The sequence below is a fragment of the Argiope bruennichi genome, chromosome 9 (assembly GCF_947563725.1).
Source record: "Argiope bruennichi chromosome 9, qqArgBrue1.1, whole genome shotgun sequence".
Classification (NCBI taxonomy): Eukaryota; Metazoa; Arthropoda; class Arachnida; order Araneae; family Araneidae; genus Argiope; species Argiope bruennichi.
The window spans coordinates 67,536,596-67,560,700 of NC_079159.1; the positions used below are offsets into that span (position 1 = coordinate 67,536,596).

General features: G+C 26.2%; 1 protein-coding gene across 2 annotated transcripts; it reads left to right on the top strand.

Annotated features, from left to right (window-relative positions):
- The first annotated feature begins 2,249 nt into the window (after window positions 1-2,249).
- LOC129985248 (uncharacterized) lies at window positions 2,250-23,411 on the top strand. 2 transcript variants are annotated; one of them, XM_056095207.1, is made up of 7 exons: window positions 2,250-2,447; window positions 10,467-10,565; window positions 12,114-12,327; window positions 16,713-16,926; window positions 20,598-20,663; window positions 22,399-22,575; window positions 23,027-23,411. In XM_056095207.1, exons 1-7 carry the CDS (start codon window positions 2,398-2,400, stop codon window positions 23,032-23,034), a joined length of 828 nt encoding a protein of 275 aa, XP_055951182.1. In that variant the 5' UTR covers window positions 2,250-2,397; the 3' UTR covers window positions 23,035-23,411. The 2 variants fall into 2 exon arrangements, with proteins under 2 accessions (XP_055951182.1, XP_055951183.1); XM_056095208.1 differs by lacking the exon at window positions 23,027-23,411 and adding an exon at window positions 22,652-23,020.
- Window positions 23,412-24,105: the final 694 nt, after the last annotated feature.

Consider the following 24,105-nt stretch of genomic DNA (forward strand, 5'->3'; position numbering starts at 1 on the left):
GAGTTCGAAAAACACATTTTGGAAAATGTCTGTCAGTCTGTCTGTGACAGAGATAGCTCAAAAACGCTTTAAGCTAGAAGTTTGAAATTGTATGCTGTCTTTACACCAAATTTGGAGATTTTTTTCAAATTTTGAGCAGAATTTGTTCAGAGGAAATCTGTCTGTCCTTTGTTCGAATATAAGTAAACGCGATATTTACAAAATGAAGAGAACTAGATGGATAAAATTCGGTAAACATATTTAACATCTTTAGTGTAAACACCTGTCAAAAAGTTGAGCATCTATCAGTCTGTATTTTCAGAAAGATGTAAACGTGATAATTCAAAACGTTTTCTAACGTTAAGTTTTTCTAATAAATTTTATGACGAAAAAGAATAAGGATAAATGAAGTGCATTTTATGATAAAAATTTAAAACGATTATCCAATATTTATTGTTAATAATATTAATCACACTGAAGACAGATGAAGAAGTGTAAAAAATTAAGCGAGTCTGCAAACTTTGCTTGCAAAGTTCGGGGATGCGATGGTGAGGTTAATATTCTGCTATTCTCAAAATTCTACAACGTACACTTATGACATTCAACTTCAGAGCATATTTAACTGGGCACAATATTTTGCTTTAATTTTAATGCTTGTAAATTCATTGATGGAAAGGTCAATAAATCTAAATTTTTTTTCTAGGGTGTCATTAAAAAAATTAAAACTTTTAAATATTGGTACTTGATCTACAATAATTGTAAAAGGTTATTTAAAGTTCCTCCAGGATGAATAAGACATTTTGAAGAGTATATAGCTAGATTTTTGTATTTATATAGATAGAAATTTCATTCGAAATTTCATCACTGTACTCTTCACAGAATAAGTTATCGCCAGTAAATAAAAATTCCTAATGACAAACTCAAAGAAAGGCTACACTCAAAACTAAACAATACGAATCAAAAGTGTCGGATGTCGAAATGCTGAAAAATTATTGTAAATAAAAAAAAATCGTAATCTGAAGTACAAGAGAACAAAAATTAATTATTTTTAAGAAAATTGTTAATTAAAGTTATTATAATTAATTTAAATTTAAATTAAGGATTGAAATTAATTAACAGAAATATTGAAACAATTTTACAAAATCATATTATTATTAACTGTAAAAACTTTAAAATAATTTTTGACTATATTTCCATTTGAGTTTCGGATCCAAACCCGCAGCTGGAATTAGAACCAAAGTTCTGGAAGCGCGGCGTCTTACACAACGAAAATAAGCAAGTCAGTTACAGGTTATATATAGGCAAGTCAAGCTCGCAGCTCATGATAAATAGCAAAAGCTTAACATAATTATTCAGCTGTAAATGATATTATTAGCCCTTTTTAAAGGCTGGAATATTATTTTTTAAATAAAAATTTTTGGCTATATAAATAAATACTTTACAGCAGTGTGTATATTTGAAAGTAGGAAATACTTTACGACAGTGGGGAATTTGAAAATATGATTTGCACTATTCATATGGATCTGAATGTTCACTAGTCAAGAATCATACACATTTTTCATAAAATGATATCAATTCTAAAATTTCCACGGTCGATAACACTTTTATTCAAATTTGTCAGAACTATATTTTACATATCTTTAAGTTAACCAACTATTTACTCATTCAAATAAAGATAGTTAATTCATTGTTTACAAAAAGTTTTAGATGTGAGATACCAAAAACTCTTTCAAAAACACACACAATAAAACTTAAAACAATAAAACGTATTTTAGTATTATTTAAATTGATTGCATGTTATTTACTTTGTTTAGAAAGTATTGATCTTCTTAAAAATTCCCCCTTTTTCAGATACAGCTGTGATTGATTTTAGATTATACTTTTAACAGTATGCCGTTTCTTATTCACATTCTTTAATATAATTTATTATATATAAAATTAACGAACTTTTGATAAACAAAAGGCCTAGTTTGCCCTAAGTTAATGAAATATATATTTTTTTCAGAAATTAGATTGAAATATATCAGATAAAGTTTGTTAAATTTAATTTAATTAGGGAATAATTTATAAAAAAACAGCATACTGTGAATTTAATGCAACATAAATAAAAATTTAATTTCTTATATATGGGATCAATGAAAGAAATAAAAATAAACATGCTGTAACAAAAACAAGTTAACGAGCCAACTTTCAGCTGATGATCATGTGACATATTTGTAGAGTCTAATAAATAGTTCAGTTCCGATTCGTTTGTTATGATCCGTTTTGTTTGGTTCGTTCTTTCTCGAATGCTGAAGTCTTGTGTGGTGAACGGAATAATGAAATAGCATTGTGCGCATGCAAGTTGAATTGATTGTTGAAAACGTATTCTGATACAAATTTGAATGAAACCTGATTTTCGACTTCTGAAACTCGAATATGCCACGAACTTATATCCATAAGACCTCTGGTGGTCACTGGACTGCTAAGTAAATTGCTTTCTTAATACATTTGTTTTGTAGTCAAGTTTTAAAATGTAGCATGTTTTTGGTTAGTTATGTTACTTAATGTACAGTTTTGACTATTTGTTTATATTTTTAAAATTCTTTTATTGTTTAAGCATAAAATGGATTAAGGTACATGTTATGGTCACTACATTATTTTTATTGTCAAAATCTAAAATGACAATATCCATCTAAAAAAGTGACATATTGGATTATAATTTGAAATTTGTATCAACATGTTTCATTTATTCGTGAGAAATTATGCCACATAAAGGATAGACTAAATTGTATGGTACCGTTGTCAAAATTTGGTTTAAAAACAATAACATGCAATAACATTAAAACTAACTTTATAACCCGTAGGGGACTGCAAATTTGAATGTTGATAACGATTTCGTTTTTGCTCTTAGTCAGTAGCAATAGAATTTGTCATACACATTTTTTTTATCAATTTTGATCGTTTTCCAAATTTTGTAATTCCACTGTATCTTCTTATATTAAAACTCAATGTACAAATGAAGCCAGTGCTGGTGGGTATAATTTTTAAAAATGTTTTAATAGCCCATAAATTGATGTGATTAATTTTTACGTAAAAGAAGTAATGTTTTTGATGCTAGGGTGACTTCAATCATTCTAGGCTTCATTTTGATTGACCAAAATGATTTTTCTTATGATTACAACTGAGTTTATAGAAAAAATGGTGACCATTATTATATTAAGAAAAGTTAGTGGGTTTAAAAAGATCCACCTGAGATTTTGATTGATTTGTAGTGGAAAAAAAACTTCAAAATAAATTAATTTGAATATATTTCTGATCTGACGGTGGTTGAATGGGAAAAATGTTAATATATATATCAATAAAAGCAGAGCCTGGCAGCTCTGTATTTATGGATTGTGGAACTCTTGCAAATCATTAGCAGAGAAAGACTTTGCAGTACATTAACAACAATTTATAGACATGACTCATTTCTGCAGAAATCAGCATTTTTGAAATTGAATTTTACCATTATTGAGACTAATTTTATTTTATGTAATAATTTTGCAAAATCTCCCATCTCATTCTCAAATTAATCAAACTTCTTTTATTTTTGGTGTCTGCTTTTTTAAAACCATTGTTTTATAAAGTTACAATTTTTTTTGTTTTTTTGTTCTGAGCTTGTGTTGTGTTTGATTTGATGAATTTCAAAGATCCCATTCTGAATATTTATGCAAATAGAATCAAAAGTATCTGAATTGCAATTATAAGCCACTTTAAAGCTAAGGCACAAAAATATGGTGGATCAGTTTAGTTTTTAATTAAATGTATTCATATGTTATTAAGTTTATTGTAGGTCATCATGAAGAGCACTGTTATTTTAAAATTATAAATGCCAGAAACTAAGAATTCATCTGAATCCAGTATGCTTTTATTTTTTAAAAGATTTAGTCATATTTTTATTCTATAACTTTTTATTACAACATTTATTTTGGGTCACTGTAAAAATTTTCAAAATAAATGAATTATTAATTAAATCATTTTTAATAAATTCATTTAAATTCTGGTTAATTTATTATATTGCTTTCGATCATTGAAAATGTGAGCTTATATCTATTTTTCAACTTTTGTGTTTTCCCAATATTACTGTGAATTTCATTTTAAAGTAGTGATGTCATTACTTTAAATTTATTTAAAATCTTGTCTGTCATCTTTCTTTCCAAAAATGTATGTATTTTAGAAAAATGTGTATTATTAATTACATTTCATTAAGTAAATCTTTATTTTTATTTATTAAAAATAATTTATGTAATTATATTCTCTTAACTCATGAATGGTATATATTTTGAAATAAATAATGTTTTGGTAATAAAACTAATTATGTTTGGGTTCTATAGAATTAAAATGGATAATCCGATTTCTGATTATATAATTATTAAGAATTTTTACTAGTGATGTCAGAGTGGACTTATTATTACATATGTGATTGTCTAATTAATGGTAAAAGTGAATTTTAGTGTGCCCCTTGCTGTGCAAACAATCCCAAGTCACCAATAAAGATGGCAGACAAAATATATACTTCTGCGGAATAGTTATGGTTACCATTTCCCGCCACATAATTAGGACTTTTTTATTAATAAGTATTGTCTTCCCCTCCCCCAGATCCTTCCACAGATGTCAAAGGCACCGGGCAGAATTTTATAACTTAAAAAAAAACATCCTATGGCTTTGCTAGCACATTGAACATAAGGACTGTGTGGATAACAGGAACAGTACATAACCAAAAGAAAAAGAATGGAGAACGAAGCAATTGGAACATTCTCCATACAAAATTTCAAACAAACATTCTTTTCCCAACTTCATCAACTCGTAAAAAAAATATATTCCACTTGCCCTTCATCCATTCTACTGGTTCGATATCAAACCCTTCTCCATACAAAATTTCAAACATGTTTCCTTTCCTAACTTCATCAATTGATAATTTATATATATACATATTTCACTCACCTGTCATCCATTCTGCAGGTTCGAAATACTGACATCCATTCTTGCACAATTGCCGACATAACAAATTATGAAGGAAACCAATCGTTAGAACACCAAAAGAATTACATTGCAGCTGTCTTTTAAAGTGAGAATGCAGACGATTTTCTAAAGCGCATACTGACAATTAAAAATTGCAAAAGAATAAATATTTTCTGTTCGTATTCACATGAAAAAAAGAAAGAAGAAAATAACTTTTAATTATAAGCTTAACTTTCTTTAATAAAGTTTTAATTATAATAAAGAACAAAATTAAGATCCTTAATCAATATTTTTTAATATTTTTAATTTAACATTTTTCATAATATAGTTGTAGTTCATATACAACTCAACCATTGCATAAAGTAGTAAACAAAACAGCATAAGGGTTGCTAGAAGAGCGTTCCGATGGATTGCCATATTGGCGACAAACTCGGGGCTCACTATTCTTCACTTCATCCCTAATTAACTTTTAATAGATCATGTTTTTTGCTTTCTTTGTATGTGCTTGTAAAAGTGCTTTCTCTGTATAGGCTTGCATATCTTTTTTTTTTTTTTTTGTTATATACAGTATTTCTTAGAGTAATTTTAGTAAATTATAGAGACTACAGAATATATAAACCAAATGAGAGGAAAATAGACTTGAAGTCTGTAGTCTCTATAATTTCCCCCATATTTAAAGCTATTCAATTTGATATCAACTTATCAAATATGATATATTTTTTTAAACCTAATTAAGGAATCTTTATGTATATATCAATTCAACTTAATTTTAATAAAAGCCCATTCTTTATAATTCTATTCAGTGCCCATCACTTTCAAAAGCAATATATATATATATAATATTGGAAATCTGGTTACTGTTTTATATTTTAATAAAATGTTACATGTATATAAGGAGGCACAAATCACTGCTAATTTTCTTTTCTAAAAATACAGCTGAAAAAAATGTAACACATTGTATCATACCTTACTTAAACCTTCCTTAAATAAAATCAAAAAGGATATTATTTAAGAAACACCACACACATGCTTTTAACAAATGCCCGAAATCTACTTATAAAAAATAATGGGATATTTTTCCTATTTTGTTATGAAATCACATTTGTTACATATAAAATAGCTTTGTGTGAAAGTTAGATAAAATGAAACTTCGCTACATTAATTTCATATATTGTTAGCAGTATAGATATGACTTGTAAAATAATAATGAAAATATATACAGAGCTATTATGAAAATACTATTGTGAGGGAAACTAGTGGAATTGTAAATCTGTTATTCATATTATTCAGAGTATTGTTGCAAGAAAGTTTGTGACTGATACTCATCAAATACATTAATATTAAGAATGATCAAGAAGATTGTCTGGCGCAAAATCTATATAGTTCACAAAAATATTGAACAGTCTCAAAGCTAAGTTATTAAATTGCCAAAGTAAACCATTGCCTAGGAGCTCCAAAATCTTAAGGTTTTTTTGCAGTATTTTTATAGTAATTTAATTTTGAACTTTTATTGAATTGGACTCGGGCTTATTCAATTTGAAATAATTTTAAATTTTGGAATATTATTCTTTAATGAATTTTATATTATGCTGTTTGTAATTCATAAAAACAGAAGATAGCTATATAATTTTAAAAAATATAATTGATAGAATTTTTTAAGTTTTTGTCTTTTATATATATATATATATCAAATAACTTTCAAATTTAAATTTTGCATTCTTTTTAATATGTGGTACTGAAACGTAATCTATTTAAAGTGATCTACAATTTAATATTTTAGTATTTCAGTTTATCAAAACTTAATACTTAGAGATTAAATTAAATTCAGTAGATTTGTATCTGATTTGTGAAGTTCATGAGAGGGAAAGGAGGTCTTCAAGATTAAGCTATCTAAATGCTCTTTAGATAGCTTAATCCATCCCTAAACAGGTTCTAATATGTGCTAAAGATATTAGCAATATTGTTAAAAAGATTATTAGTGGGTGTTATTACAGAGAAAGCACTCAGTTTCAGAACTGAATTAATAATAACCCAAGCAAGCAAGCTAAGTGCTAGAAATGTCTGCTATTTATCAAGTATCTTGACGACAATGCTATAGAGATTTCAGATTAAATTGTTTATTTAAGCAGCTAAACTTGATTTATTTATCCATAAAATAAATAATTCATAAAAAAAATTGCAAAACTAAAGAAAATAATGTTAAAATTCAATGTGCAGCTGAGTTCAAAATGGTTTAAAGGTTATGGCAGTGAGTGTTGGTGAATTTACTTTTATAGACTATAAAACTGATGAATTTGTTTGCTTACATATATTGAAAGATAAAATTAGCAAGAGTGTAATGAAATAGTCTCTGAAAGTTGAGATCCAAAATATACACCAGTATATACTTAGTTTAGTTGAGTAGTTTAGCACTTTTACAGCTTAAATTTAACTTCATTCATTGTCCTAATGTATGAAATTGAACAGTTTTAGCATATGTGAAGAATAATGTGAGAAATAAAGCTTTCATTGATAAAAATTATTTTAGAAAATATTAAGAAAATTTAATAAATTTATTAAGGCATGGAAAAGCTAGTTCCTTCTATAGGGAAAAAAAAAAAAAAAAAAAGGTTGAAAACTTATGGTGTGTGTGATAGGCTATCAAAATATGAACTCTAAGATGGCAAAGTTAATTTATTAACTTTTAAGTTTGATTTGAATATTAATTCTTAGCATATAAAAATTTTCTGTTAAGAAAAAAATATTTTTTTAATTAATTTTTCTACATTTTCCAATTTTATATTTTTTTTAATCTTAATTTAAAGTCAAGAATAAAAACATTTTTAATTTAATTCTAAAACCATGTTGGCTTTTATGTTCTTTTTCTACATCTTTCAAAATTTAACTACCATAATTTTAAATGTTGACATCAATCTGGCCATGCAAATAGCATCAGAACCTTCAGAGAATTGTAAAATCAGCATTTTCTGTAATTTTTACTTTCAAAATAGTGAGAAATTTGATTTCAAGTACCTAAACAAGAAAAGAAAAAAAAAGTCTTGATCTTGTTATATACTGTCTCTTTTAGTTTTTTAACAAAGAGGCTCTTTATTTGGACTTCTAGTTGCGAATTTTATAAACTTCAAAAACTCGTAGCTAAGATGAAAATTTCTAACTATTAAGAACAATAAAATATGCAATTGAATTAAAAATAATCTCTTCTTTTTCTGCAGTGATTGTTATGTGTATATTTTTTATTTATTCAGTAGGTATTTTTTTTCAACATTTTAACTGTTCATTTTATTACTAAATTTTTTTAAACTGGAAGATTAATGTTTATTTTTGACTCTCTCTCCGTGTGTGTGTGTAATGATATTTTAAAATCTAATTTCACTTCTAATTAATTTCCAAAGTTTTATCGTAATTTAGCCCTTATTAACTTCATTCTAATATATTCTCTTTCCTGATCCCATTCCACTTTTTCTATTTAACTTATTCAAGAGAAGCTTTGTAAAAATTCTTACATTTGTACTTTCATATGATCCAAGAGAAGGGATAGAAAAATGTCCAGCAAGCACATTCTTTTAAAAGATCGCTCTGTTTCCCTTATCAGAATTGACACGTGTGAGAAATCCCTATCAGAATCTTAATAGTATATAAGTACTGTGAAAAAATATTTTCACTATCAATATCTCATGTTATATAAGACCAAGGGGAACTTATTTCTCTCTCTTTTACCTTTTTCTGCTTTTGTGTCATGCTGTGAATGGATGTGCTTTCCCACGATGCAATAAATGTGAACTTAAAAATGCAAAGTGTCTTTGAAACTGCCTGCTGCTTCAAAATTTATTATGTTTATATATATATATATATATATATATATATATATATATATATATATATATATATATATATATATATATATATATATATATATATATATATATATATATATATATATATATGTAATGATAATATATATAATATTCAATAATATTTATATAATCAATTTAAATAATTTCCAAGATTTTATCTTAGTTTAGTCCATAGTAACTTCATTCTAAAAATATTCTCTTATTTCATGATCCAATTTCACTTTTGGTTTAATTAATTCCTTTGTAGAAATAATGCACCATCAGTACTACGTATCAAATGAAAGTGATACTTCCGTTGCCTTTGTCAAAGGTCAACACATGTATTCCATCGGCACGTGACCAGAAATCCCATCTTATATAAGATTAGTGATCATTTGTTCATCCCTTTTCTTACTTCTGCTTTTGTGCCGCAATGCACCTTCTAAATAATCATGCCTCCTCCCGAAAGAAAATAAAATGAAATTAAAAATACTAAGTCTCTTCACTGCTGCTTCAACTAAAATAACATTACACACACACACACACACACACACACACATGTATTGATGCTTTATGAAATGTATATTTTAGTTATATAGTTAATTTGTTGTATATTTATAAATGAGCTTGATTTTCATTTTCATTTTTTTTTTTTTTTTTTTTTTTTTTTAGATTATTCTTTATCTTAGATTGTAAGAAATTTTTACAGCTTTAGTTTATCTTCAATACACATATGCCATTGATTAATCCAATCACCAAGTCACTTTTTATAAACTTTTTGCTATAGATAGTGCCAAATTTTGTTTAATGTTTTCAATAGATGTGAAGTAAAGATTTGATTGTGGCAAAAGGGTAGGGAAAATATAAAGATATGAGATTGTTGAAAGTGATGACTGTGGCATGCAAATTAGCTGGTCATTTTAAATCATTTTATCATTTTAAAAAGTATTGAAACAATCTAAAAATAGATTATAAGGCTATAAAAAGATTGAAAAATTTAATAAAATGTTAAATGACAATTAACACTATTGATTAAATATTTGGCTAATGTTAACATGCAAATCTTGGGTAAATTTTTTTTTAATTTTACTAATGATGTTTAGAATTTAAAGAAGAACTATTTGATTCAATTTCTGACATATGTATAATCTGTGGGTTCTTCATCTATATTCATCAATTCCAAATTTGAAACTTCAGTTTAAGTCAAAAAGTTTGGAAAACGAATTTATTCCTAACCAAACAAATGTTTATGTGTATGCATTTCAATTCTGTTATTGTTTTGCATATTGTCCGTAGAATAAAAATATTAGTTTTCTTAAATTTAATTGGCCATTTCACATCTTTTGTAGTTATTAAACAAAGTTTCGTATAAGCTATTGCAAAAAGTGGTTTGGTGATTGGAATATTCAGTGGCATATATGTGTATTGTGTCAGATATGAAGTTGAAAACTACTTTCAGAGTATAAAGATTTTTTGATTAAAGGAGTTTTTAATCATTAAATAAATATTTGTTTTATTAGACTTGAGTTGTTTTATCACAATATATATAATGAAACACTCCACAAAATTACTTTTGAATCTGTTTTTTCCTTTTAAACTATTTTTTTATTTTAAAATGATAAATTATTGTATAATGATATACAATGCATAAATTAATCTTTTATATTCCAGAGAATTGATGGACTTAGCTGCTGGTATACAGACATATGGATTTGGTGACCCACAGAAAATATCAGCATTTATAAAAACTAAAAGTCCAACTGCAGTTAGGTATGTATTTTAACACATGCCATGGGTGAACATAATTTTTTAGTAATGAAAAAAAAAAAAAAAACCCTAATATAGCATGTAGTCTGGGTGGGTTTTCCCTCCTTATCGATTGTTGCTATGCAATTAATATGTAAATACCTTGTATTTGATATTTCCGCTTGTAATTATTTAATAATTTAATTTTGATCAAAGAATCGTATCCTTCAACAGCTATGGAATCTCTGTAATTGCTATGGAAATTAGGTGAATATTATGGAGTTATGGATATATAGTGAAAAATTACAAAAAAAAAAAAACATATATATACTGGAAATTTCTAAAACAATCTCGAAAATAACTTCTTTTTGAAACCTTTCTCTTGCAGTGCTGATAGCAAAAGAATTTAGCATGGTTAAAAAAAAATTAGAATCTTGTTCGTAAACATATCATAGTGTATATGGGAGTTTATTATGATGTTAAACTGGGCAATCATGACTTAAAAATCAGCAAAAGTGTTTGCTATTGAATGAAGAAAGATTGTAAACGTCTAACAAATTATGTTAATTTGTTTGATCAACAAAATTGTATTGTCTGATTTTTTTAAAACAAATTATCTCGCTTATATATTTAGTTAATAAATGTCTGTTAAATATTTTTGAATAATGTTTGAAAATATTCATTTTAGTTAATTAAAATTCTTTGGAAATGTTTATTCTTCAATAATTTGTTGATACTACATTAAATGTAATATATCCATAAGAAGTGCTACTAATGATAAATATACAGTTTGAGAGGTTATGGAGAATTGAACTTATATAGAAAATCCTAGAGAAATTTTTTGATTTGGTAACTTTTTCATTTAATATATATATATTTTTTAATGACAGCATGATTGAATAATTTTTTATTTTTTATTTTTCTTGATATAGTGATAATTAAATAATATGCAGAAAAATATCTTGATTTATATTTTTAAGGATTTTTATGTAATAAATTTGTAATTAAGAGGAAATTCTGTTTAATGTTTTAATTAAGAGGAATTATGTTTAATCTAGTCATTTTTTAGAAGGCGCTGAAGGTGTTTTATAGTGTATGTGCATGCATGTTACTCGCTTAATTTCAACATCGTAAATTAATTACTTAAGCTGTGTTTTCATTTAGCTTAATTATGTTAAGAAAAATGTTTTGCAAGAGCTTAAACTGACTTAGAAATAAATTTTATCTTTTATGGTCTGGTTTGATTGTATTTTCTTTTTATTATTAAGAATATATTGTCAAAAGTATTTTCATATCAAATAACAATAATTATTGAAATTACTTAAAAGCAATTTCTTATACATTAAAAAGTTAAAAAAAATTGAAAATGCTTAAAAAAATAAGATGATTTTTTGTCAGAATTATTTTTTATGAGGAATTTGAAAGTTTTAGAATTTTAAAATAACATTTGGATTTTTTAAAAAATAAAAGCCAATTTTGTAATAAGATTTTTAACATTTGAGCACTTATTAGAAAATCCAAAGTTGTAGTATCCTAAATTTTGCTAGTTATCTTTTCCTGCCTCTTTTTCAGGATATATATTCTTCGTAGAATTAAGGAAATTAGAACTGCAAAGACTAAGTTAGAAAAGAAAAGTACTGGAAGAAGAGTAAAAAATTCTTGGACAATTAAAAACGTTGAAGATGCGAAGAACTGGAGGCCAGTTCGTAAGTGGAAAAAAATTGCAGAGAATCAATTGCCACAGTCTGCTGTCAAACAAGATTATAGCCGAATCATCATAAAAGAAGTAATGTATATATATTTTCTGAAGAAAATTTCATTTAAACAAGAATCAACAAGATTTTTGTATATTGTGTATTAAAAGCATCTTTGAAGCCATTGATAAAATAAATAAAGTAATTAAATTCTCTGATGCAGTTTAACTATATATATAATTATATTTTTTTGAAAAAAGAGCTTATGAACTTTTTCTTTTATATATCAAAATGCCATAGAAGGTGTCTTTTTGTATCTATAATTTTTACCTTAAAGTTCTCTCTTCTACTAAAGAATTTCTTGAAATACTAAATAATTTCAAATTTTGTGAAAAGTTTTTTTAAAATTAAAATTGATTCTTTAAAGATGCTTAAATGTAAAATATATTACATATTTTCTGTAGTTTTTAAAAGGTGGTTGTATTTTTAGCAGAAAATTATTGATTAAATCAAATACATTAAAATAATGATATTCTGTTTTCTTTGCAGCTAACAAATTTCATATTTCTTTATCTGAAAACAGATTATTTCATTTATTTCAGAATTTTAATTGCATTTATCAAATTTTCTTCATTTTAAAAAAATGTATTGATATGTTAGTATATGTATTCCCTTCCTTTTATTATGGAAAGAATTTTTTAAAATATGAGATATAATTAAACTCTTCAGAAATTGTATTTCATTTTTTTTATATTAATAAATATTATTTGTAGATTTGTTAGTTTCTTAAAGAACCTCACTTAATAAGCATTATTCATTCCCAAATCTTGTATGTATTGTGAAATAATTTTTTCCAAAGGAAACAATATAAATTTGTGCAATATATTCCTTTCTGGAAAAAGTACTCAAATTTATTATTTAAAATATATGTGTTTTTTTTTGTTTTTTTTTGGAACAAAGTTGTCTAAATATATTTATTTAACTATGTTTTTAAGATTTTACTTGGAAATTTCTTTAATTCAGAACCAATTATGATTCTTGCAACATAACAATCCAAAATCAAATCAAAAGTGACCAAAAAGGAGGCATATCAATATTGTAAAGGATTTTGTATCACTTATGGCTACTGTCCCATTATATTTCTCAACATGCAATGAAATAATAATTTTCTAAACATTCAACATCTTTCTTGTTTCGCTGAAAGGTTATTACTATCTTAAGGCTACAATTTGCTTTTCTCATTTACAGCTTTTTGCTTGAAGATATAACGTGACTCCTTAAATTCTTCAGTAGAATCAGTGTTATTTCTATCCACTTACAGCCCCATAATCTTTGTTTTAAATAAAATCTTATTGATTAAGGCTTCACCGACACTTGCTCAAACCTCTCAGAATCTCTTTTAACAATATTATTTGGCCAAGCTCCTATCGTGTGGATATAAGAATTGTCTTTAAAAAAGTGCTCAACACAGGCTCATGCTTGATATAGTGGCCAATCCAGCATGTGAGGTCACATTTTCTCTTCATCATTAAGTCTGGAAAACATCACTGATTGAGTATGTCTTAACATTTTGTTTTGCATGTTGTCTGAATCGCTTGTTAGGAGAAGTGATGATTAAGCAAGGTATGATTGTATTTGTATGAATGTTTCAATCATTAAATTTGAAATTCTCATTATTTATTCCTAAAATTTAAATTTAGGGAATAAATAATTCTCATTATTTATAATACTAATAATTTATTCTCATTATTTATTCCAGTGTAAATTCTAAACTGGTTGTCTGGCTCAAAGAGATCTTAAAATATTTAATTAGTCACATTTTTTAAAACTTTTTCGTTGAGCTTTCAGTTTATTTCCTGACCTTAGTGCTTATTTACCAACATATATATTCAACATGAATTTTTCGAATAATCAATATCATGATGAAAGATCATTTTGTCTTTTCAAACGTTTTATCATTACTGAAAGCATTTTATAATTCTTATCATGAATAACAGTTATGATAACTGCCATTCATGTCTTTGCATTATACATTATCAATATCCTATTGTCATCCTTACCAATGATTAAATTAAAAGTTCAGTTATTATTACATTAGTTCACATGCTCAAGAGGCTTCAACTAAAAAATGAAGACGCTTGGCAAAAACTTGACTTTCATATTTGTTGTTAATAAATTCTGAGGATCGTTACATCAAAGATATTTTTGTGAAGGATGAGTTATCCTTTATGAGTTCATCAGTTGAAAGGGATAAGTTAACTTCTTTTTCTTGGCAACAAAGTGGTAGGGAGGGGAAAGATGGCTTGAACAAAAGAAGAGATTGGCAAACTCTAAGATGATCATTTTAGTTTTTTTCCTTATGATATAAAGCTGTATTTAATTGCTTAGGACATAGTTTTCTTTTAATATAGATAAAATTATGGAGTGTTCCATACTTTGGAGTTGCAAAAGATAAAATGAGGAGCACAGGTGAAGAGATAGAAACTTAAATTAGAAATGCTTATCATTAACCCAGGACAATGCTTATATTTTTGAAAAGCTGAAACATAAACAATTAATGCAAATTGTATGTATTGAATACAACAGTATTAGCAATCCTTCAGTATAATTATTAAGCTTGAAGCTTACTAAATTGCAAGAAAAGAAATTAAACGCCTTCCAAATTACTTGCCCTCAGAAGAATTCTTGAAATATATTAGCCAAATAAAATTTCAAATATTGAATTGTAAAATAAAACTTCTGCCAGACAACAGACAGAAAATTGATATAGGTTATTCTTCAAAGGCATGGATTGAAAGGCTGCAGTGACCTGGTGGTATGGTCTCGGCTTCAGAACTGGAAGGTTTTTGGTTTGAGAGTCGATTCAATCGAAGAACCATCATATAAGTAGGTCTGGTGCATGTTAAATCCATCAGGGCCAAATATTCTCCTGCTGTTGAGGTGTGGAAGTTTGGACAGGGGGTGCCAGCTCAGGTGTCTTCCTCGTCATTGACCACAATTTAAAATTATGAGGTCCATCCTAAAATAGCACTAGTGTTGCTTTAAAATGGGACATTATTATAACTAATGCCACCAAATGAAAAGAGAAAGACTAAAGGTCACACGATGCTGAGAACATTTAAAGAACAGAAATGCTTTTCAATGCCCAAGTTGGGGATATCTTGGGAGCAGCAGCAGCATTGTACTGGATTAAATGGCATACATCTATTGTAGCTCACTGCATCAGTTTGGTGTAAATAGGAATTATTGTATTGATGAAAATATGGAAGTACTGAACTAAATTAAATATGTTGATCAGGAAAATAGTTTTTAAATTTATTATTCCTGACAGGTATTGAGTACAAACACAGGAATTGGGATAGATAGAAAAAAAGGCATACAATTTTGAAAAGTTAGTAGAACACATCTTTACTTTGTCTTTTTTTTTTTTTTTTTTTTTTTTTATGCAACACCTTTAAAATATGTTTTTGTAAAAGGTGGGAAAATTTTTTATTAGTAAAAGAAATGAATGTTTCAGAGAGTAAAACTGTATTCTCGAGTATGTGTCCACCCCTCCCCCTCCCACACTTAAATTGCTGGATGTGATATTGTTCATTCAATTATAATCATTGCACTTGCAATTAATATTTTACATCTTTTCAACTGATAGTTTATGAATCTTATTTTTAAATCTGATTTACAATATTTGAATTTCATTAGTTGTAATAGGGAATAACCTTTACTATATATTATGTTTAACTCAAGTAGCATATTGAGTAGAAGATCATCTGCCGATCATCTTTTAATCGTCTGCTAATAAATGTATTAAAAAAATTAATTAAATGTTGAATTATTTTTATAAAGACTTTAGTTTACAGATTGTGTTTTAGAAAGAACTTATTTAATTAAGATTGTAAAGATTATTGCTTTTGTATTTCAATTGTGGACAACTAAAGAAAATTTCATTGTGTAATTTTTTTTTTTTTTTTTTTTTTTTTTTTTTCATTACATAATTTTATTTTCTTATAGAAAATACTGAAATGTTTAAAATTCTACCGCACTTTGAGATATTGTCACCATCATTTTTTTCATATTTTAAAAGGAATTATTTTTATTAAAAAGGGTAAAAGCATATCATGTAGCCAATTTTTTGCTGACACAAATAATTGTTTATAATATATGTACTTCCCCTTGATATGTGCATATATTTTGTGCATTTACAGCTAAGAAAATTTACAAATAAATATTGATGTGCTTTGGACTAAACTTTAACTATATAAAAGGACAACTTGGTAACTTGTAGGGTTAAGCAAAATAAATATTTTTATTATAGATTTTATACTAATTACTTTTTGCTTTATTTGTTAAAAGACAATTTATAATATATGATTGTTAAAAGGAAGTAATGTGAAAGATGAAATTTCTTTCATATAATGTTTAAATTATTCTGATTTTATTTACTTATCTTTGACATATTTTATTTTTACAATTAATATAGCTGTGTGAAAAATTTTATGAAGAAGCTAAAGAAGTTACCAATTCTCAAATTCTGGATGTGAAAGCTATATATAAATTCATGTTAGAATGTGTCTCTGGTCAGATTCCCAGCCAATTGCCAATAAAGGAAAGCACTTATGTTCTTGTGTTATTTCGAATTCTGAGGGACATGTTCCAGAAATACGATTTTAGTGAGGAATTTGAGTTTATGCACAGTAAGTATTTTTTTTTAATAATAATAATAAAAAAAAAAAAAAAAAAAAAAAAAGTTTGTGATTCTAAAAATTTCAAAGTTCATAGAAGATTTACATTTTCTTTAATTATTACCAATTTGAAATATAGATTTTTAAAAAATATATAATGGCAGTTCTTAATCACTTCATCAAATATTTTTTTTTTTTTTTTTTTTTTTTTTTTTTTTGTATATTTAAAATATTGTCTTTGTTACAAACAAAGCAAAAGGAGAGAAAAAAAACAGCTTCAAAATTTTAGATGAATTTTCAGTTTTAACTGTCTTTGAAAACATGAAAGCGATTTTTCGAATTATTGTCTCCAAAAATAGAGAGAAAAAAATAAATAATAACTTAAAATAACATAGATCAAGGTAACTCAGAAGTTTAGATTTCTCTGAAAATGTGGACAAAAATCCTTCAATCACAAATCTTGCCTTTTCTTCCATATTCATGGAAGTTCAATAACTCAGAAGCACAATAAGAAACAGATGTTGAAATTTGTTATTTGGCTTTGTCATGAACTTGTAAATAAATTTCAGATTTTTGATCAGATCCATTAAAGAAATGACTGTATCCTTAATTATTTGTAAAGTTTGGATATAACTCAAACCCACTACAAGCTATATACTTGAAATTTGGTATGCATTCATTACCCCAAAATTATCTATCCATATCAGATATTTTAGCCAATCTGTTAAATGGAAAAAATCCAAATATATAATTTTTCTATATTCTTACTAGGAAATTAAAGATAAAAGCTCTGTATTGTTTAAATATTCAAGAAGGTCAAAGAACCCCCTGTTAGTTTTACGGTTATGAAAATCATTTCCTTAATAGAAAGGTTAATGAATGCATTAAATATTTATTTTTATCAAGATCTTTAAAACTTTAATTATTTGCCTATATGGTTTTATGTAGTGATGAATCTGTTTGCAATATTCTGAATGTTATTTCAGTGTATTATATTTTGAACTTTAAGAAATTAAGGTTTAAAAAACTACAAAAAGAAAAAACCTTAGATGAAGGCTTTAAATCTTAATGTCTTCCTTCATTTTTTTATCAGTTTTTTTCTCTTTCTTTATAAGCATTTAAAATGTTTAAAATATTTTGATTGTTTGAATTTTAAATTATAGTTATTTATGTTTTAGTCTACTGTTTTATATTAATTAAATTCTCAATGTAAAGGGGGAAAGAAAAAAAAATTCTTAGATCTTGTCTAAATTTTTTTAAAGAAAAATCACTTTAGATAAGTTTATTATTATATATAATATTGTGTAATTGAGAAAGGCCAAACCATGTTGTCGTTCTCTACATCATAGTAAAAATATATATATATATATTGAAATAATTACCGTATTCTCTGCTGTTCACCATAATAAAAATGTAAAAGTTGTGATTGTGATCAGTTGTGATTGTGAAATAGTTCATATATTAAGCAAAAGATAAGACTGGCTTTTAACAAATGAATGCAGAGATAAGATATGTCAGTTTATATTCAGTAAGAAAATTGGCTGAACAAATAGTTAAATTACATTAAACTATATTCAATTTCAATTTCTTCAATATTTAAAAAATTGAAGAATAAAGGTTGCATTTGTCACACTTTTAATCAAATTTTTTATAATAAAGATAACGTATGTTACCTTTGAGAACATTTATTTAAGGATATTATTTTTTATTCCATTAAATCATTTAGATATAATTTCATGTTCAAGATTTCATCAAATTATCTAACTTTAAAGGTATATTATTTTAATTTTCTTGCATATGCCTTGTTCATTATACAATGAATATTTCTAATGGAGACCAATCCCATGACAACAAAGCATTGTTAAAAATGGAATTGGCCAGTTCTTCTAAATTTTACAATGTTGTAATTCCATTTCATTTAATTTTGTGTGTAAACTACACAGGTATTAAATGAAATCCTTCCTTAGCATTCAATAATAGGAGAAAATCACATGATGAAACAGTGAAAATGGTTTCAATTTCAAGACAGTAATGTAATCTGTTGTTGGAAATTAGGGCAAAAAATTTTTTTGAAAAACTTTCAGAATTTTGCATGCTTACAAAATTATCCATTTTGATAATTTTTTAAAATATTGAAGCAGTGTAAAGTGTATTTTTCTACAATAATATTTTTGAAAGTTATCAGAGGAAAGCATCAAAATTAATCTAAATTGAAATTTCTAGGGGGAGGGGACTCCAATATACACATTTTCACTCTAGTATGCACAAAGTCTATATATGCTAAATTTGATAGTTGTAGGTCAGTATAGACTGCTAATATACTGGCATATGCATTCATCTTTATTAGTAGTAGAGATTACTGAATTAATATTATTCAATCCTTTCTGCTCCCAGTAAGTAATGTCTTTTTTTTTTTTTTTTTTTTTTCTTAACAGAAAAAGTATTCTATCATTAAATATATAAGTTTATATATATAAAATAGACACTAAATTAGAAAGTAGTCATTTAATTGAGTCTGGATACTTAGTAATAAATTGACGATTCAAATTGTGTATAGAGAGGGTTTTAACTTGAATTAATGACAATTTTTTTCTAAATGAATAAAAATTATTTTTGTTATATTTTTATTGATTTTTTTTCTGTAGTTAACACATTTAATCATAAAATAAATGAATTGATAAGCCTGAATGAATTCTAAACAAAGCATTTTAATAATTATTCATAAATTTACAATTGGTATGAGAAAAGGAGGAAAAAAACCTTTAAATTTATATGTTCATTAATAGTATAATAATAACATTTTAAAGATAAACTGATCTGTTCAAATCTCGTATGCCAAAAAACTTGAAAAGGTTTTGTATGTAAAAATCAATTAATAATAAACATTAAAAAATATATAAAAATTGTATTTATGATATTCTTAAAGCCTCTTCCAATATTTCTATTCAAAGCAAATGTTTTAATTTTTTCAATCAAAATATTATTAATTTTTATAAATTTTTAATTAAATACTGTTGCATAGGTATTTTATTGAATAACACTGGTTGTATTCATCTTCTTTGAATAAAAAGTATTAAAAATTAATATACAAGAAGTGTTCAAAAACTAAGTTGGATATGATACTTCTATGGAAACAGATTTCAGCACTTTTTGAATCGTATTTGACTGTGATCAATATTCTTTCATATAATAATTCTACAATATATTTAATAGCTGAGATACTCAATATATAAATGTGTTCATTTTATTGCTTATTTAATCATATTTTACTTTTCAGTGTTTATGTTTGCAACAATTCATTACTTTATTATTTTTTCCTCCAAGCTTATGTCATGTTTGCTAAATATTTGGAAAGGTTGCTTAAATTAATAAAATATGTCTTCTCACGTTATCTGTTTGTGATAGAAGAAAAGTAATAAATAAATTTTTTATAGTCATTTTATTCATAAACAAAAAATTATTGCCAATATAATTGTTCAATATGGTTATACATAAATAACAATCTGTCTTGTTCTCTGACTTATTAAATGCTTCATTAAAAGTGATTTTTCTTTATTCATTCAAAGGAAATTATATCCATTAGTAATGAGACTTTCTTGTTTTATAATTAATAGTTTCTTATTATTATCAGAGAAATGTGAAAATGTTTGGAATGATATAGTTAAATGTTTCTCTTCTTTCAGATTTTCGGAAACATATTCAGTTTGTTCCTGCTCAAGTAAAGGATGAATTCAAGAAAAATGTTTCCTGTGAGTATGATATTCCATAACTGTAAAATATTAACCAGAATGATAGATATTTCTTTCTCTATCAGAACTTATATTTAGTATATTAAAAATCATTAATTTAAATTCATGTTCAATTTAAATATTTTATGTAGAATAAGTAAATCAGTATATATTTTTAGCAGTTTTGTTTTTATTTTTTCAGTTATGTAATAAATACATTTTAGCAACGTTACATAAATACATTTCAGTGTGCAATTAACATATTTTTGGGGGATGAGTTTGTAAAATTGTTGAAATAATTAATTTAAATCTGTTGCATTATAAAATTGTAAGAAAGCTACAAAAAGTTTTGCTTGGTTTCTTGCAATTTTATGTTTTGTCAGCCAGGTTATTCATATAATTGTATGATTTTTTTTTTTTTGGTTTGGTTAAATTTTTGGAACAATTATGAAGAATTTGGAAAGTTTGTGAATAAGTATTGACTCAGGAAAATAACCACTGCATTTAATTACATAATTTGACTCATTTACATAATTATTCTGTATATCTAACACTGTCAAATTTATAAAATGCTTTTTAAAAAAAACTATGAATTAGCATGTGTACTCTTAAACAGTTATTGTGAATGGTGTGGGATTTGCTTATTAATGTGTGAAAGATAGTGCTTATTGTGTAGGGAAAATTTATTACTATTCCAGTGACCTCATGACTTGTGCAGTAATTCACAAGTAGCTCATGTTACAATCCTGTAAATTGTAGTGGTCTGGTGGTAAAGTCTTGATTTTTGGATCTTGATTGATTCTGCTTGAACTAAGAAAGATCCTTCAGAACCACGATGTCCGCCTCCAATGGATTCCATCACACCTAAACATTAATGTTAATGACATCACTAATAGAATGTCCAAAGAGGGTAGCGAGAATGAAACAGCCACTGGCTCTTCGCTTACTTATGAAGAATTATACTCAAATAAAAGATCAGAACTCAATTTAATATGGTGTATTCCACCAGGGCACCAATGGTACATGGGAGCATCCAGTGGTACTCTGCTGGAAATTAAATGCGACTGTGGCTCCCAGACTGCTTTGGCTGGACAAAAAAGTGGCCACTTTAATTTTCTTTAATTTGAAAGTGGTAGAAAAACCCATCCCACTTGTAAAAAAATACTGTGACCATCCAGCTTCACTGGATCACATTCTAAGTTGCATTGGACTTTCTAAGGGAGATCTGACATCCGATCCTCTTATTATTATTATTATTATAGATTTTTTGGCAGTCAACAACCTACTGGAGCTGAGCTGACATTTGCCAGATTTTTTGAGGATAAGCAACAACAACAGCACAACAGAACTAGTTCAAAGTTTGAAGGGTGGACAGTTCTTTATCATCTAACCATATTTCAATTAAGATGTATGGCCCAAGTTGTTTTGAAACAGGATGTTGATTTAACAAACCTAAAATATGATAACTGTATGTAATGAAGATAACTTTATATATATACACACACACACACACACACACATTTGGTGATTATAAATGAGATTGGAATAGTCTTGAATCATGAAAAGTATTTTAAATGAAATTAATATTTTAATTGAAATTGGGAAATAACAGAATTGTTTATTTATCTAACACCAAAAAATATCTGTTTACTTTAAAAATTGTATAGTAAAATAATAATTGCATGTTTAAAAGTAAGGTAAGATCTGATTTATTATTTTTTTATCTGATTTATTATTATTGCTTCTTTTTTATCAGATGAACCTGGAACTATTCCTATTCCAATCAATCTGTATGAGATGCTCACATGTCATCGGCAAGTCGTAAATAGTTTCAACCCACTTGGAATTCCATTGTGGTTGTTAGAGAAAGAACAAAAATATATTAGAAAAGTGTTGCAATCAGATGGAAGTTGTGATGAACCTTCAACTTCTGGTGAATAAAAATAAATGACAGGATTGTATTTCACTACAAAATATTAATTATGAAGAGTTAATCCTCTTCATTAAATGTGAATAAAATAAATGACAGGATTGTATTTCACTGCAAAATATTAATTATGAAGAGTTAATCCTCTTCATTAAATGTGAATAAAATAAATGACAGGATTGTATTTCACTGCAAAATATTAATTATGAAGAGTTAATCCTCTTCATTAAATGTGAATAAAATAAATGACAGGATTGTATTTCACTGCAAAATATTAATTATGAAGAGTTAATCCTCTTCATTAAATGTGAATAAAATAAATGACAGGATTGTATTTCACTGCAAAATATTAATTATGAAGAGTTAATCCTCTTCATTAAATGTGAATAAAATAAATGACAGGATTGTATTTCACTGCAAAATATTAATTATGAAGAGTTAATCCTCTTCATTAAATGTGAATAAAATAAATGACAGGATTGTATTTCACTGCAAAATATTAATTATGAAGAGTTAATCCTCTTCATTAAATTTCTCATTAAATGTGAATAAAATAAATGACAGGATTGTATTTCACTGCAAAATATGAATTATGAAGAGTTAATCCTCTTCATTAAATTTCTCATTAAAAGAAAACTTGAGAAAATACATATTTTGAAATTTTTATTTGTATATACCAGAAGTGAATGTGTAATGCAATGTGTTTCTGTTCATGTATAAGTCATATGTTAAAATAAAATATGTTTCAGTGTTGAATTAGTGATTTTTGTAACATTTTATTTTATTTATGCTCTTTTGTAAAAATGAGAATTATAATAAATTATGTGTTCTCTGTAACTATCTTTCATGTCCAGGAAGTCTGATTTTCTATTCTTAAATTTTACTGCTAGATATTTTAGCTGTTTATTTAATAAAGAAATTAAACTTTAAAAGAAACTAAATTTAACTTAACCCTTTCTAGGGCCGTGGGAAGTATGCTTCCCATCAAATTTATCAATCTTTGTATGAAATTATGTAGATTGGCATAAGTTCTGACAAATTTTTTTTAGAAAGACAGAAACTTAGATGCTTCAGTTCTTTATCTTGCACAAAATGATGTGTCTTGGTTTGTTACTTAATTATTAACTTACCAAATTAATTAATTAATCAAATTAAATTTATCTAATAAGCTAAATGAATCCCTTTCTTTATTCTAAAAGCCTAAAAATATCTCAAGCCTAAAAATATTTTATCTAATATATGGTCCTTTAAAGGGTTAAACAAATCTAATATATTTGAAATTGAATTTTTCTTTGTTCGTATGTGCCGCCATACCGTTCATCTGATTTCAATAAAACTTTGCTAACTTATTGCTTGCATTTGCGCAAAGGTTATAGGCATAGTACAATTATTAGCATTTATTATGAACACAATAAAATTTACAAACATTGTTTCATGCGTTTCTAATATTCAACATTATTTTAAAATTGATAACTTCCAAACGACACATGTCACTCGGAGTTAATCACACATATATCAAACAAAATAAAAATATTA

Bases quoted from the DNA above. Each gene is read 5' to 3' on its own strand.
- LOC129985248 (XM_056095207.1), top strand. From the start codon at position 2,398: ATGCCACGAACTTATATCCATAAGACCTCTGGTGGTCACTGGACTGCT. The intron at 10,566-12,113 runs GTATGTATTTTA...CCTCTTTTTCAG, and splicing joins AAAAGTCCAACTGCAGTTAG to GATATATATTCTTCGTAGAA. The intron at 20,664-22,398 runs GTGAGTATGATA...CTTTTTTATCAG, and splicing joins ATTCAAGAAAAATGTTTCCT to ATGAACCTGGAACTATTCCT.